This window comes from Oryctolagus cuniculus, chromosome 21, assembly GCF_051225735.1.
Source record: "Oryctolagus cuniculus isolate XC-2025 breed Fujian yellow rabbit chromosome 21, ASM5122573v1, whole genome shotgun sequence".
Taxonomy (NCBI): domain Eukaryota; kingdom Metazoa; phylum Chordata; class Mammalia; order Lagomorpha; family Leporidae; genus Oryctolagus; species Oryctolagus cuniculus.
Window position 1 is genome coordinate 32,835,091 of NC_142887.1, and position 12,566 is coordinate 32,847,656.

The following is a 12,566-nucleotide window of genomic DNA, read 5'->3' on the forward strand; positions in this document are numbered from 1 at the left end:
GCACCGCCCCGCGCGGGACCGGAGCAGGTGCGGGGCGGCCGAGGGGGTCAGGGGTCAGGCCAAGGCGGGGCCACGGCGTTCCATGAGAGCGCCCTGGGCGTGGGGCGGCAGCCCGGGCCCCCTTGGTGCACTTGGATGCCCCAGGCTGAGTCTGGGTGCTGCCCCTACTCCCGACCCTGGCTCTTAGACAGCCCCCTCCCTCGGTCCAGGGTCACCAGGCTGGGCTGCACGCTGGTCCGAACCATCCGTGGGCGGCGTGGGGGAAGTTGAGTCGCCCGAAGAAGGTTCCACAAGAGAGAAAAACCTGTTCACTGCCCACCACCCCTTAGATACCTTAGCTAGAAATTACATTTTCTTTTCCCCAACTGTCAATGCACCAGAACTTTCTGGGTCTCTATCCATCGTAGTGAACCTCACTGTTGTGCCCCCTCCTCCAGGAAGCCCTCCCTGACCAGCCTCCCTAGTGCCTGGTTGTCTGTCTCAGACATCTCCTGGATGCGATGCAGCAGAATGGAGTGTAGTGACCATGTACGAAAGGAATGAATTACATTTTGGCAAAGTGAAGCCACTTCTATCACTAACCACCGGCCCTGGTCCTCCCACCCTTGTCTAACCCTAGGCATCCCCGGCCCTGGAGCACCCATCAGGCAGCAAGCTTGTCTCTGGCGTCCTTCTGCCAACACCCCCTCCCACGCCCCACTGCTGTCAGTTCCCGCTAGGGTGCGGGAGCAGGGGGGTGCAGGCAGAAAGCCTTCCTACCTTACAAAGTGAACCTGCGCCCATAGCTGCCATTGGGACGGACACTGGCACCCCCTGGTGGCCAGTCTGAGGAATGGCACGGTGCTCTGTAAACTGGAGAAGGGATGGGGGTCGTGTGCGCAGGGGCAGGAGTTGAGGGTCTCTTCCTGAACGTCAGGTGGATTTCCAGATGGGGTGCAGAGGCAAGTGGCGGCCGCAGCCGCGTGGTGACTTCCTGCTGCCGCCGGGCCTCTCTCCAGCCCAGGTCTGTTGACGTGGGTCTGACCGCCCGGCACTCACTGGGTTCCCCGGGGCTGACTCTGAGTTCAATTCCGGTCCTTGTGGAGGGAGGTGGGCCCCTGGGGCAAGGAGGCGCCAAGGCTGGTTCTGGGGAGCTCTGAATGTGCCCGCCCCTTCTGGCTTGGGCACTGGGCTCTGGGCAGGGGCCGGCACAGAGTGGCCGGGGAAGAGCAGGCGAGGGGTTTGCATCACGTTTGTCTTTAGGAAAGAAATATGCCGGTAACGAGAACTGGCACTGGGCCAGAACAGAGCAGGCAGGTCTGGAGACACCCAGGGTGCGGGCTGGCTCTGAGCCAGCCACAGGGGGCCCTGCCCACTCCCCAGGATTTTCTATCAACAGATTGGCACCAATCTGTATAGTGTAAGTTGCCTCTGCCACACGGTGGAGTGTTGCTTAGCCATAAAAAGGCGTCTATGGAGGCATTTGGGGAGTGAACTCCCAGATGGAAGCCTCCCCCCACCCCCAATCTCCCCATCACTCTGCCTTTCAAACAAATAAATCAATGTTAAAAAAATTTTGGCCGGCGCCACGGCTCAATAGGCTAATCCTCTGCCTGCGGCGCTGGCACACCGGGTTCTAGTCCCGGTCGGGGTGCCAGATTCTGTCTCGGTTGCTCCTTTTCCAGTCCAGCTCTCTGCTGTGGCCCGGGAAGGCAGTAGAGGATGGCCCAAGTGCTTGGGCCCTGCACCCCATGGGAGACCAGGAGAAGCACCTGGCTCTTGGCTTCGGATCAGCGCAATGCGCCGGCCGCAGCGGCTATTGTGGGGTGTGAACCAACGGAAAAGGAAGACCTTTCTCTCTCTCTCTCTCACTGTCCACTCTGCCTGTAAAAAAAAAAAATAGGGGGGCTGGCATTGTGCTGTAGCGGGTTGAGCCACCGCCTGTGATGCTGACATCCCGTATGGGCGCCATTTCAAGTCCCAGCTGCTCCTCTTCTGATCCAGCTCCCTGCTGTGGCCCAGGAAAAGCAGCAGATGACCCAAGCCCTCGGGCCCCTGCACCCCTGTGGGAGTCCCAGAAGAAGCTCCTGGCTCCTGGCTTCAGATCGGCCCAGCTCCAACCGTTGCAGCCATTTGGGGAGTGAAACATCAGATGGAAGTACGCTCTCTCTCTCTCTCTAACTCCACCTTTCAAATATAAATAAGTAAATTTTAAAATTAAATTTTTTTTTCTTATACATCCCTAGTAAAAGTGGAAACTGAGGCGATTCCCACAGAGGGCAATTTGGCAACAGCTCTCAAAATTGCAGATGCCTGGAGCATGCGGCCTAGAAACGCTGCTCAGGGAAACTTGTTGGAATGCGCCCAAACACCTGGATTGGGAAGGACCTGCCGTCCATCAACAGGGGATCACTAACGCGGGCCAGTCCACCTGTACCATAGGATACTTCACAGTGCTGAAAAGGAAAAGGCATTCAACATGCTGACCCATACGCTGTCTGAAACACAGCGAGGAGGCCATGTGGATGCCACTTGGATATCCACACCCTACATCGGAGTCCCTGGGTTTGAGTCCTGGCTCTGCTTCCCATGCCAGCTTCCTGCTAATACGCGTCCAGGGTGGCAGTGCTTGGGTTCCTGCCAGCCATGTGGGAGACCCGGATGGAGTTCTGGGCTCCTTGGCTTGGGCCTGGTAAGGTGCAGAGAGCAGTTAAGTATGTTACAGGGAAAAAAATTGAAAACAAAACAAGATCTGCCTGTGTGTTCTAGAGTAACAGGACGGACAAATAATCAGCTGGGACTTCAGGGTGGAGGGCTCTGGCGGCTTGGTGCCTGCCCGCTGCCCACGTGGAAGGCCTGGGTTGAGTCTCCAGCTCCAGTGCACCAGTGGGTGGGAGATTTCTCTGTCTCTGCCTTCCAAATATCAAAGAACCCCGAATACACCCCATCTTTTCTATTTTTAGATTTATTTATTTATTTGAAAGTCAGAGTTACACAGAGAGAGGAGAGGCAGAGAGAGAGAGAGAGAGAGAGAGAGAGAGAGAGAGAGAGAGGTCTTCCACCCAGTGGTTCACTCCCAATTGGCTGTAATGGACAGAGCTGTGCCGATCCAAAGCCAAGAGCCAGGAGCTTCTTCCAGGTCTCCCACATGGGTGCAGGGGCCCAAGGACTTGGGCCATCTTCTACTGCTCTCCCAGGCCATAGCAGGGAGCTGGATCGGAAGTGGAGCAGCCGGGACTCAAACCAGCGCCCACATGGGATGCTGGCACTGCAGGTGGTGGATTTACCCCCCAAGCAACAGTGCTGCCCCCCCAATCGTTTCAATGTTGAATGCCCTTCAGCACCCCCACCCCACCCCGTGCCGTAGCAGAATCCCCAAACTCCTTGGAGCTCTGGTGGGGAGCTCAGGTGGTCTGCAACCCACCTTTCCCAGAGGGCTGGTACTGAGGCCGGGGGTCCGCTCCTCTCACGCCCACCTTCCGAGAGGTGCTGGGCCAATCACCCACAGCCTCTGTAGCCTGGGCTGGCTGAGGGGGATTTGGGGCGCCCAGCCGGAGGGCATCGCCCTTGGCGGTCCTCCCTCCCTCCCTTGGCCTGAGCTGCGGGTTCCCCAGGGCTGTCCCGGGGCCATCCCTGGCCTGGAGCCCACGGAGCTCCACGCCCCTGAGCGCTCTGCTCCCGAGCACACAAGGGGCCTATGGCTGAGTCCACACTGAAAGCCCCTCAATGCACAGTCTGTCTTGGATCCCCGCAGCCACAGGGCGCTCCTGAGGACAGCGGAGTCAAGCCCTCTCTGGGGTCTGAGGACCGCAACCCCCGAGCTCGGCTGCAGACGGTGCGTCCGCCACCCTTCTCCCTCTTCTGTCCCGCCTCAGACAGCTGTAACTCGGTTTGGGACTGGGGGTCCGGAGGATCCGCCGGGCGGGCACCGAGGTCTGAGAGCAGGCCAGCGAGAGCTCAGGGTGCAAGTGCGTCAGCCAAGCGCCGGGTCTGAGCTGGCCTTGAGATTTCTGGGTGCACGGTCCCTCTCCCCGCCTACACTGTGCCCCGCAACGGTGCCCGGGCCGTCCGCCCCAGGGTTTCGCGGCCAAGGGTGGACCACAGTCCCTGGGCTGAGGGAGCTGGAGCCATATCAAAGCCCCCTGGAGAACTTAAAATCTCCAGTACCCAGAAGCATGAAAACGTCAACTGAGCTGGAACCCGCAGTTGCACCTTGAGTCAGCAAGGGAGGTCTCAGAGTCAGCGCCTGGGCTCCCTCCCCAGGCAGCGAGAAATCGCCCCCCACTGTCAGAGCACTAGTCACCGCGTCTGCACCCGTGCTGCTGGCTGTCCTTTCGGGCTAATAACCGGCCTGTGCGGAGCACCGCCAGGGCCAAGGTCACCTCCCAATACCGCGGATGCGAGTGGTGGTGTCGGTGACTTGGCCCGAGCAGAGCCTCCCAGAACGAATGGCCACAGGCGAAGGCGGGCAGTGTCAAGTATTGGCCACCCGGTAAGGTTTCAAGACCTCGGGCTGGCTTTGATACTGCCCGGGCGGGGAGACCGGACATGGGAGGCATCCCCCACCCTGGGCTCCACGTCCAGGATTCCCCTTGCTTCAGGGGATTTTTCTTTTTCTTTTTTTTAAAACATTTTATTTGTTTGAAAGACAGAGTTACAGAGAGGCAGACAGAGAGGTCTTCCCATCTGCTGATACACTCCCCAAATGGCTGCAATGGACGGTGCTGGGCTGATCCGGAGCCAGGAGTTTCTTCTGGGTCTTCCACGTGGGTGCAGGGGCCCAAGCACTTGGGCCATCTTCTGCTGCTTTCCCAGGCACATTAGCAGGGAGCTGGATCGGAATTGGAGCAGCCTGGATTTGAACCGGATGCCGGCAGTGCAGGCAGCGTTTTATCTGCTATGCTACAGCGCTGGCCTCCGGTTCCTACCTTTTCAAAACCCAGATGTCTGTGTGTGGTATTGTTTCTTCCAGAATGCTTCTTGAAATTCAGAATCCTCGAAGGAGCCAGAGACTGCATTTTAGCAGGGTGGTTCTGGATCAATATACGTTGCTATTATTGAGGTCTGCAAGACGTGAACCTCTCAATACACATGCAAATAGTTAAGAGTTCAGGTGACGTCAGAGACAAGGTACGGAGGGCTGGGGACAGGGCCCTGGCTGAGGTGTTCAGTGAGAGGCCCTTAGAGGGAAGTCTGTGGGCCCCCAAACATTTCAAGTCACACACTCCAAGCCTAGCACCCCCAGCTCACCAGGACCACAGAGACAGGAACAGAAAACAACTGAAGGAATCCACACGGACATGTGCTGCTGGAAGCCTCCATGTGGGCGCCGAGAAGGGGCAGCATCGGAGTTCTCGGTGTGGTGCGCTGCGTGGGAACCACTGCCTCACGCGCAGAAGGCACCAAGCTCCTGATCCACGGCCTCGCTGCCCACACACGGGGAGCCGGATGCTTTTTCTCACTTGCAGGGAGGCCCCACACATCCCCTCTGGGCGCCCGGGTGCGGGAGCGGGCGGCACCTGGGCGGCAGCAGCAGCACAGCCGGGTCTCCGGGGAGCACAGGGGTTCTGCCATCGCTTAGCGGCTCAGTGGGGGCTGACTGAGGAGACACTGAAACACTGAAGCTGCCGCCACCACCGGCTGATGCAAGTTTTATTGAGACAATGTACAAACAGGCCACGGAAACAAGGGTTCTGATGCTGGGACCAGTAACGTAAAATGGAATACAAAAATAAAAAGGCACAAATCTGTTAAGAAAAGACACTCGATGTATTCTAAGAATATAAGTCATTTAATACTGTTAATTTTATAGCACAAAATAAAACAAGCTATGATCCCCCAAAAATAATTTTAAAAGCTTACACAGAAAATATTATTGCCTGAAGTTTATGATCTTTAAGTTACAGGTCAAAAGAGTTTTACATTGTCGTCGTTGTTTGCAAACACACAGTGAAGACCGTCTAGAAGCAAGGCCACTGTTCCTCCTGCAGGGACAACAATCCCGTCTCAGGACTGTCTTCCTCCTCCAGAGGCACAGCCAGCTCAGTGTCTGCGAGGACAGCAGTCGCCAGGAACGTGGCTCTCCGGTCCCAGAGCGTGGCGCCTGAGGCGGGGCTCAGTGTCCACGGAAAGCATTAGTCTTAGGGACTGTGTTAAAACAATCAAGAATTCACTGATTTTAAGAGGTTAATGGACATAATATTAAAGGATTAAATTATAAACGCCTGGCACAAAAAAAGAAACACACATCATCCCTTTTCAAAAATAAAATGCTCATATCCCTCTGAGCAAACATGGCGAGAGCAGTGGCCGTCCTTGGTCTGTAAACAGCTGTGAGGAAGCCAGCGTGGAGCCGGGTGCGAGGCGCCGGGGAGCGCACAGCCATCCTTCCCGCCTTGCCACGTCCAATCACGAGCACAGAAGCCGTCCAGGCTGGGGGGCCGAGTCGTTTGCTCAACGCATCCTCCTCTCTGTTAGCAGGTGGCACAGAAGTGACAACCCAATGCCCCCAGGCTAGACAAGTCTTCAGGGGGACGTCCTTCCCAGGTGAGAAGCCACAGCGAGTTAATTTAGCATCCAACTGTTTTCTTTCTTATACAGGGCAGCACACAGCAGGTAGCAGTAAGGACTAATCCTCCGAGGAACCCCGCCCCCCACCCCCCCAGTCAGATCTGTGGGCCCCACAGAGCACCAACGCCTTCCCCATCACTAGGAGCCCAGGCCCGAAGCCGAGACAGGTGCTGCGTCTCATACTTACTGTGAAAGAGAATCCCCCGGCCTGATTACAAAACTGTTAAAGGTTCTAGGTTAAAAAAAAAAAAGTTACTAGTTTTGGCACGTTATCTTGGGTTCAGAACCACAGGCTCACCTTCCTTTGAGTTCTGAAGACACCTCCATGGGCTGAAGCAGGAGGGGACTCGCTGACCCTGAACCCGAGGCTAGGGGGTGCTGTGACTCTGAGGCCCTCCACTCTGGACGCGTCTTGCAGTTGTGGGAAGGGAAACAATGCTTTCCCAAACAGCCACACTCCTCGCGCTCTCAGTCAGCTGCCACGACCAAAAGCTGTCAAGCCTCCCAGCCGCACCTGGTTGAAGAGGCCTTAGGTTTGCCCTCCTTCAACAAGGCACATACCCCACCTCCTGCTGGACACTCAGCCCAGGCGTGGCGACGACAGGCTAGGGCCGAGTGGGTCACCGGTCAGAAGGCCAGCGCTGCTTCTGGGCGGTTTGGAGACTATCATGTGGGCTGAGCCGGCCTGACTCGGTACAAAGCCCACTGAGCAAACCTTCCCAGACCAACCAGAGAGGTCAAGTGCAAGCGCAGACTTCAGAGCAGGAGGCAGCCACGGCTCTCACCAGTCAGGGTGAGCTCCTCCTCTCTAAGCGTCTTCCAGGAAAACCACAGATGGGTAGGCAGCAATGATGATTATTTTTCTCAACTGATCATCAATCTCATCATAGGAACACTTCCAAGATTCTGTAACGTGGCAGCTATCTGCCTGATGCACTACTGATTGAAAACAATGCACAATGGCTGTGCTGGGATTCTGTCACCAGACTATATTGCTCTAAACCTCAAACCCTAAGAACGTACAGAGACAGGGTCGTGTTAGAGCGGACCCTTGGTAAATGCTGAGCCGCACATTAAGTTGCTGCTACATTTCTAGGTCTGCTGTATTTGCTCTGGGCTGAGGCCTGTCTTCACCAGTGTCCAGAAGGAAGGATGGGCAACTGCATAAAGACTCCAGGATTCTGGCCTGGTCCGTGCAGGTGAGGGGTCGGTCATATGTTGGCACCAGCCGGCTTCTAGGAACAGGCCTCTCTCAGCTAGTAGGGAAATGCTCTACATCAACAAACTCATCAATGGTTCACGGTTCTCCACAAAAACACGAGACGTCAAACGCACCAACCAGTTTCCCCAGAGAGTGTGTTCCCTTTGCTTGGGAGCGTCTCAGACACGTGGACCTGGGACCAGCAGCAGCAGTACCATCTTCCTCTGGAGCCTGCTGAGGCTGGGCTGGGGCAGGGAGGACTGAGCTTCAGTGAGTAGGATTCAACGAAGGACTCATCAATGAGTCCAAGGATTCTATGAATAACCTCACTTTCTAAAGAAATTCTGAGTCCTATACCTTAAATGGGGGCACTCATTGAGCTGCTGGACAGAAAACTGGCCAAGTGTCCCACCCCCTCCCTGTTCCTGTCACCAACAAACAAGGTAAGCAAAGGTTTCCTCAAGCACCCCCACGCGGATGCTTTTGGGGACGAAGTAATCCAAGAGGCTGGCACACAGCCTGGCATGCACGACTGCTCATGTGTGTGCGTGTTTGCTACACGGCGACCAAGACCACGGGCCTCTACTTCCCGAGTGCTCTTTTCATAATCCTTTAGCTACAGCAGCTTCAGTTCTGAAGCTCAGAGGCACGCGTTACTCCTTGGACTTCCACAAAAATCCAACCTGCTACTTAAAAATCTGTTCAGAACACACAAGTCTAATTAATTAAGTCTTCCAAAACCAAACCAAACCAAAAGAAAACAAAACAAAGCCAGACTGGGGAGTAGGGTGGGGTTAAGGACAGAATTCTCTCCTCCTTTAAGGTTCACATCCTCTGTTGTCTAGAGAAAACCAAGACGGCAGCGGTGCCACCACTCTGCAGAGTGGCGACATGCAGTATCTCGCTGTGGCCCCGCGCCTTCCCGGGCGAGCACGCCGGAACCAGTCTCAAGGACATACAGGGCAGTGATGAGAAGACCCTCTCCCGCCAGCTTCTCTCCACTCGTGTGCTTCCACCAGTACTTCCAGTTTGTGATCCAAAAGAACTCTAAAATCGGCTACTCTTTGACAAGACGACTATGATACAAATGCCAGGAGGCAGCCGCTGTGTGCATTCCAAATGTGCATGAGACGGCCAGTCTGCAGAGCTGGGTGTCGGCAACGCAGCGTGACCTGCCTATGAGAGAGAACACTTTCCCACTTCAAAGGAGACTATGACACGCAGAACAACGAAGCAGCAGGAGCCAGGGCGACAGTAATCACTCGTTTTCATCCGGGTTTTGAGGGTCAATGATTTTGACATGCGTAAAGGGGAAAAGCCCCTTGCGCCCGTTCACCTCGCCTTCCCACTGGCCGTTTATATTCATCCTCGTGACTTTCACAATGTCACCAACCTGTGGGCATGGAGCAAGAAGACAAAGTTAGTAAGTCTCTGCGAACAAAATGAAGCTCACATTAAATCACAAACACTCCCCTAGTCAAAAGAACCTACACACCTGGGCCGGCGCCGCGGCTCACTAGGCTAATCCTCCGCCTAGCGGCGCCGGCACACCGGGTTCTAGTCCCGGTCGGGCACCGGATTCTGTCCCGGTTGCCCCTCTTCCAGGCCAGCCCTCTGCTGTGGCCCGGGAGTGCAGTGGAGGATGGCCCAGGTGCTTGGGCCCTGCACCCCATGGGAGACCAGGAAAAGCACCTGGCTCCTGGCTCCTGGCTCCTGCCATCGGATCAGCGTGGTGCGCCGGCCGCGGCGGCCATTGGAGGGTGAACCAACGGCAAAGGAAGACCTTTCTCTCTGTCTCTCTCTCTCACTGTCCACTCTGCCTGTCAAAAAAAAAAAAAAAAAAGAACCTACACACCTGGCAGACTCACCAGTTTCTCCAGCGTTTAGGCCTAACCATCAAGCAGTGCCAAAGACACAGGTGCTACCGAGAAGCTCAGTGCACTTCGGTTGGCGAGAATGCGTAACAGGGGCCGGTGCTGTGGTGTAGTGGGCGAAGCCTCCGCCTGCAGTGCCGGCATCCCATATGGGGACCGGTTCATAGCCTGGCTGCTCCCCTTCCGATCCAGCTCTCTGCTATGGCCTGGGAAAGCAGTGGAGGATGGCCCAAGTCCTTGGGCCCCTGCAACCAACATGGGAGACCCAGAAGAAGCTCCTGGCTTAGGACTGGCTCAGATTCGGCCCTTCCGGCCATTTGGGGAGTGAACTAGAGGATGGAAGACCTTTCTCTCTATCTTTAACTCTGCCTCTCAAATAAATAAAACCTTAAAAATTTTTTGAAAGAATGCATGACAGGAGAAGCGGCTTCTGCGTACAAAGCAGCCTTTCCCTTCACATAGCTACTAACTTCAGCAGGACAGAGAGCACCTGACCCTGCCAGAACAGCTGGAGTTGTCACAAAAAGGAGTAGCTTGGGGAAAAAAAAAAAAAAAAAAAGCAACAGAGAAGCCTGGGCTGTTGTTGTGGCATGGTAGGCAAGCTGCTGCCTGTGACATCCTGTATGGGTGTCAAGTCCTGGCTGCTCCACTTCCAATCCAGCTCCCTACTAATGTGCCCGAGACAGCAGCAGATGGTGCAGGTGCTTGGGCCACTGCCACCCACGTGGAGACCTGAATGGAATTCCTGGACCCCTGTCTTTGGCCTGATCCAGCCCTGGCTGTTGTGGCCTCTTGGGGAGCCAACCAGAAGATGGAAGATCTCCCTCTCATTTCCCCCCACCCCATTGCTCTGCCTTTCAAATAAATTACCACCCCCCATTTAGATGGAATCAAATTATTCTAAGACCTCAGCCACCATGCCTCCCCCCCTCCTCCCAAAGTGTCCAGTCCTGGTGCACTGTTCGGGGGTTGCTAGGGGCAGGAAGCCCAGCTCTGAGTATCTTCAACCTGCAGGGTGATAGGACTTCTACTCAATGCCAGAGGATGGGCTGCTCTTCTCATCAAGAGGAACACTTTGGAAGCGGTGTTCAAGTTGTTCTGGAGACACGTGGGGCTCTGGGGAGCTGCCTTAAGGGTCTAACAGATGTCTGACTGGGACTTCAATGTGCTCTGCACTGCCTGCCACGGACAGCTGTGTTATGCAGACCTGCCTTGGAGCGGGGCTTCTTTTGCCATGTGCCTGAGTGAAGATCGTCCCCCAAGTAGCAAGGTAAAGGCTAAAAACCGTCCATTACCACTTCCAATAAAATGAAGTCAGAAATAAACTGGATGGCAACACTGAGACTTCGTCTGACACTCATAATGTTATTTCTAATTTTCCTGCCCATTAGAAGTTAACCTTTCCCCTCGAATGCTTTCGATACTGATGCTTAGGAATCTCACTCACACATTCACGTCTGTGGAACTTTCTACCTGGTCCACGTCGGCTTCCACGCTTGTGTGCTGAAGCCACTGCTCTAACCTCGTGGGCAGCCAAGGCGGTGTCAGATACCCGCAGCCGTGCTGTGTGAAGACCGGCCCCTGCCTGACACAGGCCTCTCCTGGTGACCAGGTCCAAGCCGCTCTGAGGACTGGACTCCAGGGAAGTCCCCAAGGAGCACACATTTTTGCCTTAAGATTGGAATCTCAGTCTGTTCTGGCTGATGTCTGATAAACCGTGGAAGAGAACAGAATCACCTTCCCGACATTCCTGTCCCAGGCAGCTGTCTCCCATCTTGGGTGAGCTCATCTTTCCAGCATGGGGGATGTGCGTGTGCTCTTACCTCTGCTTCCCCCAGCCTCTACCTACCTGCCCCAACCAGCCCAGCCACTCAGCATCATTTTTGTCACTCTTTAGCTCAATCATCCCGACTCCCAATCAACCTTGTCTCCTACAGCCAGCCCCTACCCAGCATAACCCGGCCACCGCTCTCCCCACTTCACCGCAAGCCTCCCAATGGCCCCATCCCAGCTCTCCACTCTGTGAGTCTGCAGCGTGTGAAGTCAGAGACCTCACTCACACACCTCCCTCCGCCCTGGCCCTCTTCCTGGGGGTATTCTGTAAAATGCATACTTTTCATTTGACACTTAGGGAAGGAAGGGAAGCTTCCTCCAGGACTCCCGCAGACATGGCTGATGAAGCCCCATTCTCTGCATGTCCACAGTCAACTCTTACTCCACATACAGCATACAGCACTCTCTGAAGGGGAAACCCCCTTGACTCATTTTGTATCCCATATATGTTATGAGCCTCTTGTAAAGTACTTTTGCAGAAGCCCACAGAAAAGAGAGAACACTAGGCTACCGTGCCCCAGGTGCTGGACAGGTGGCTGAGCAGAGTTCTCAGGACATGGATGGCAGGCCAAGGCAGTAAGAGACTGACTCCTTCAGAGATAAGCACACTGTTCTTTTCAGATCACCTGACCCCTCCCTCCACACACAAGTAACCTCTCAGCTCTGATCCTCAAGAACCCCCCCGCCCCCGCCGCCTCTGACTTCTCTTCCTGCTGCTCTGCCCCTCCCTCTCTCCAAGCACACTGGCTTCCTTTCTTACAGACTTGCCAAGCTCTTTCCCAGAGAAGGACTGTGACAGATGAGAGGGCATGACGTGACAGAAATCTCCTTATACTTTTAATGTCTCAAGACATTGAAAAGTCACATTTTAGCTTCGCCCAGCATTGCCAAGCTAGTACTAAGAAACCTTAGACCAAGCAACACCAACCAACGTCAAACAAGGCCCAAGGGCTACCAAAGCCACCTTATAAAGCATTACCCTGGCCAGAGCTGTGGCGCACTAGATTATCCTCCACCTGTGGCGCTGGCATCCCATATGGGCGCCGGTTCTAGTCCCAGTTGCTCCTCTTTCAGTCCAGCTCTCTGCTGTGGCCTGGGAGGGCAGTAGA

At 55.2% G+C, this 12,566-nt stretch overlaps 1 protein-coding gene across 2 annotated transcripts in view; it reads right to left on the reverse strand.

Annotated features, from left to right (window-relative positions):
* Positions 1-5,604: 5,604 nt before the first annotated feature.
* The window catches only part of CRKL (CRK like proto-oncogene, adaptor protein), a 37,040-nt gene continuing 30,078 nt past the window's right edge, over positions 5,605-12,566 (reverse strand). For both annotated transcript variants that reach the window (XR_016227379.1, XM_002719717.6), the window contains one exon: positions 5,605-9,143. Coding sequence is in view for 1 of the 2 variants with exons in the window: in XM_002719717.6 (XP_002719763.2) it covers positions 9,009-9,143 (135 nt within the window). In the remaining variant the exon portion in view is untranslated. The remainder of the gene's footprint in view (positions 9,144-12,566) is intronic.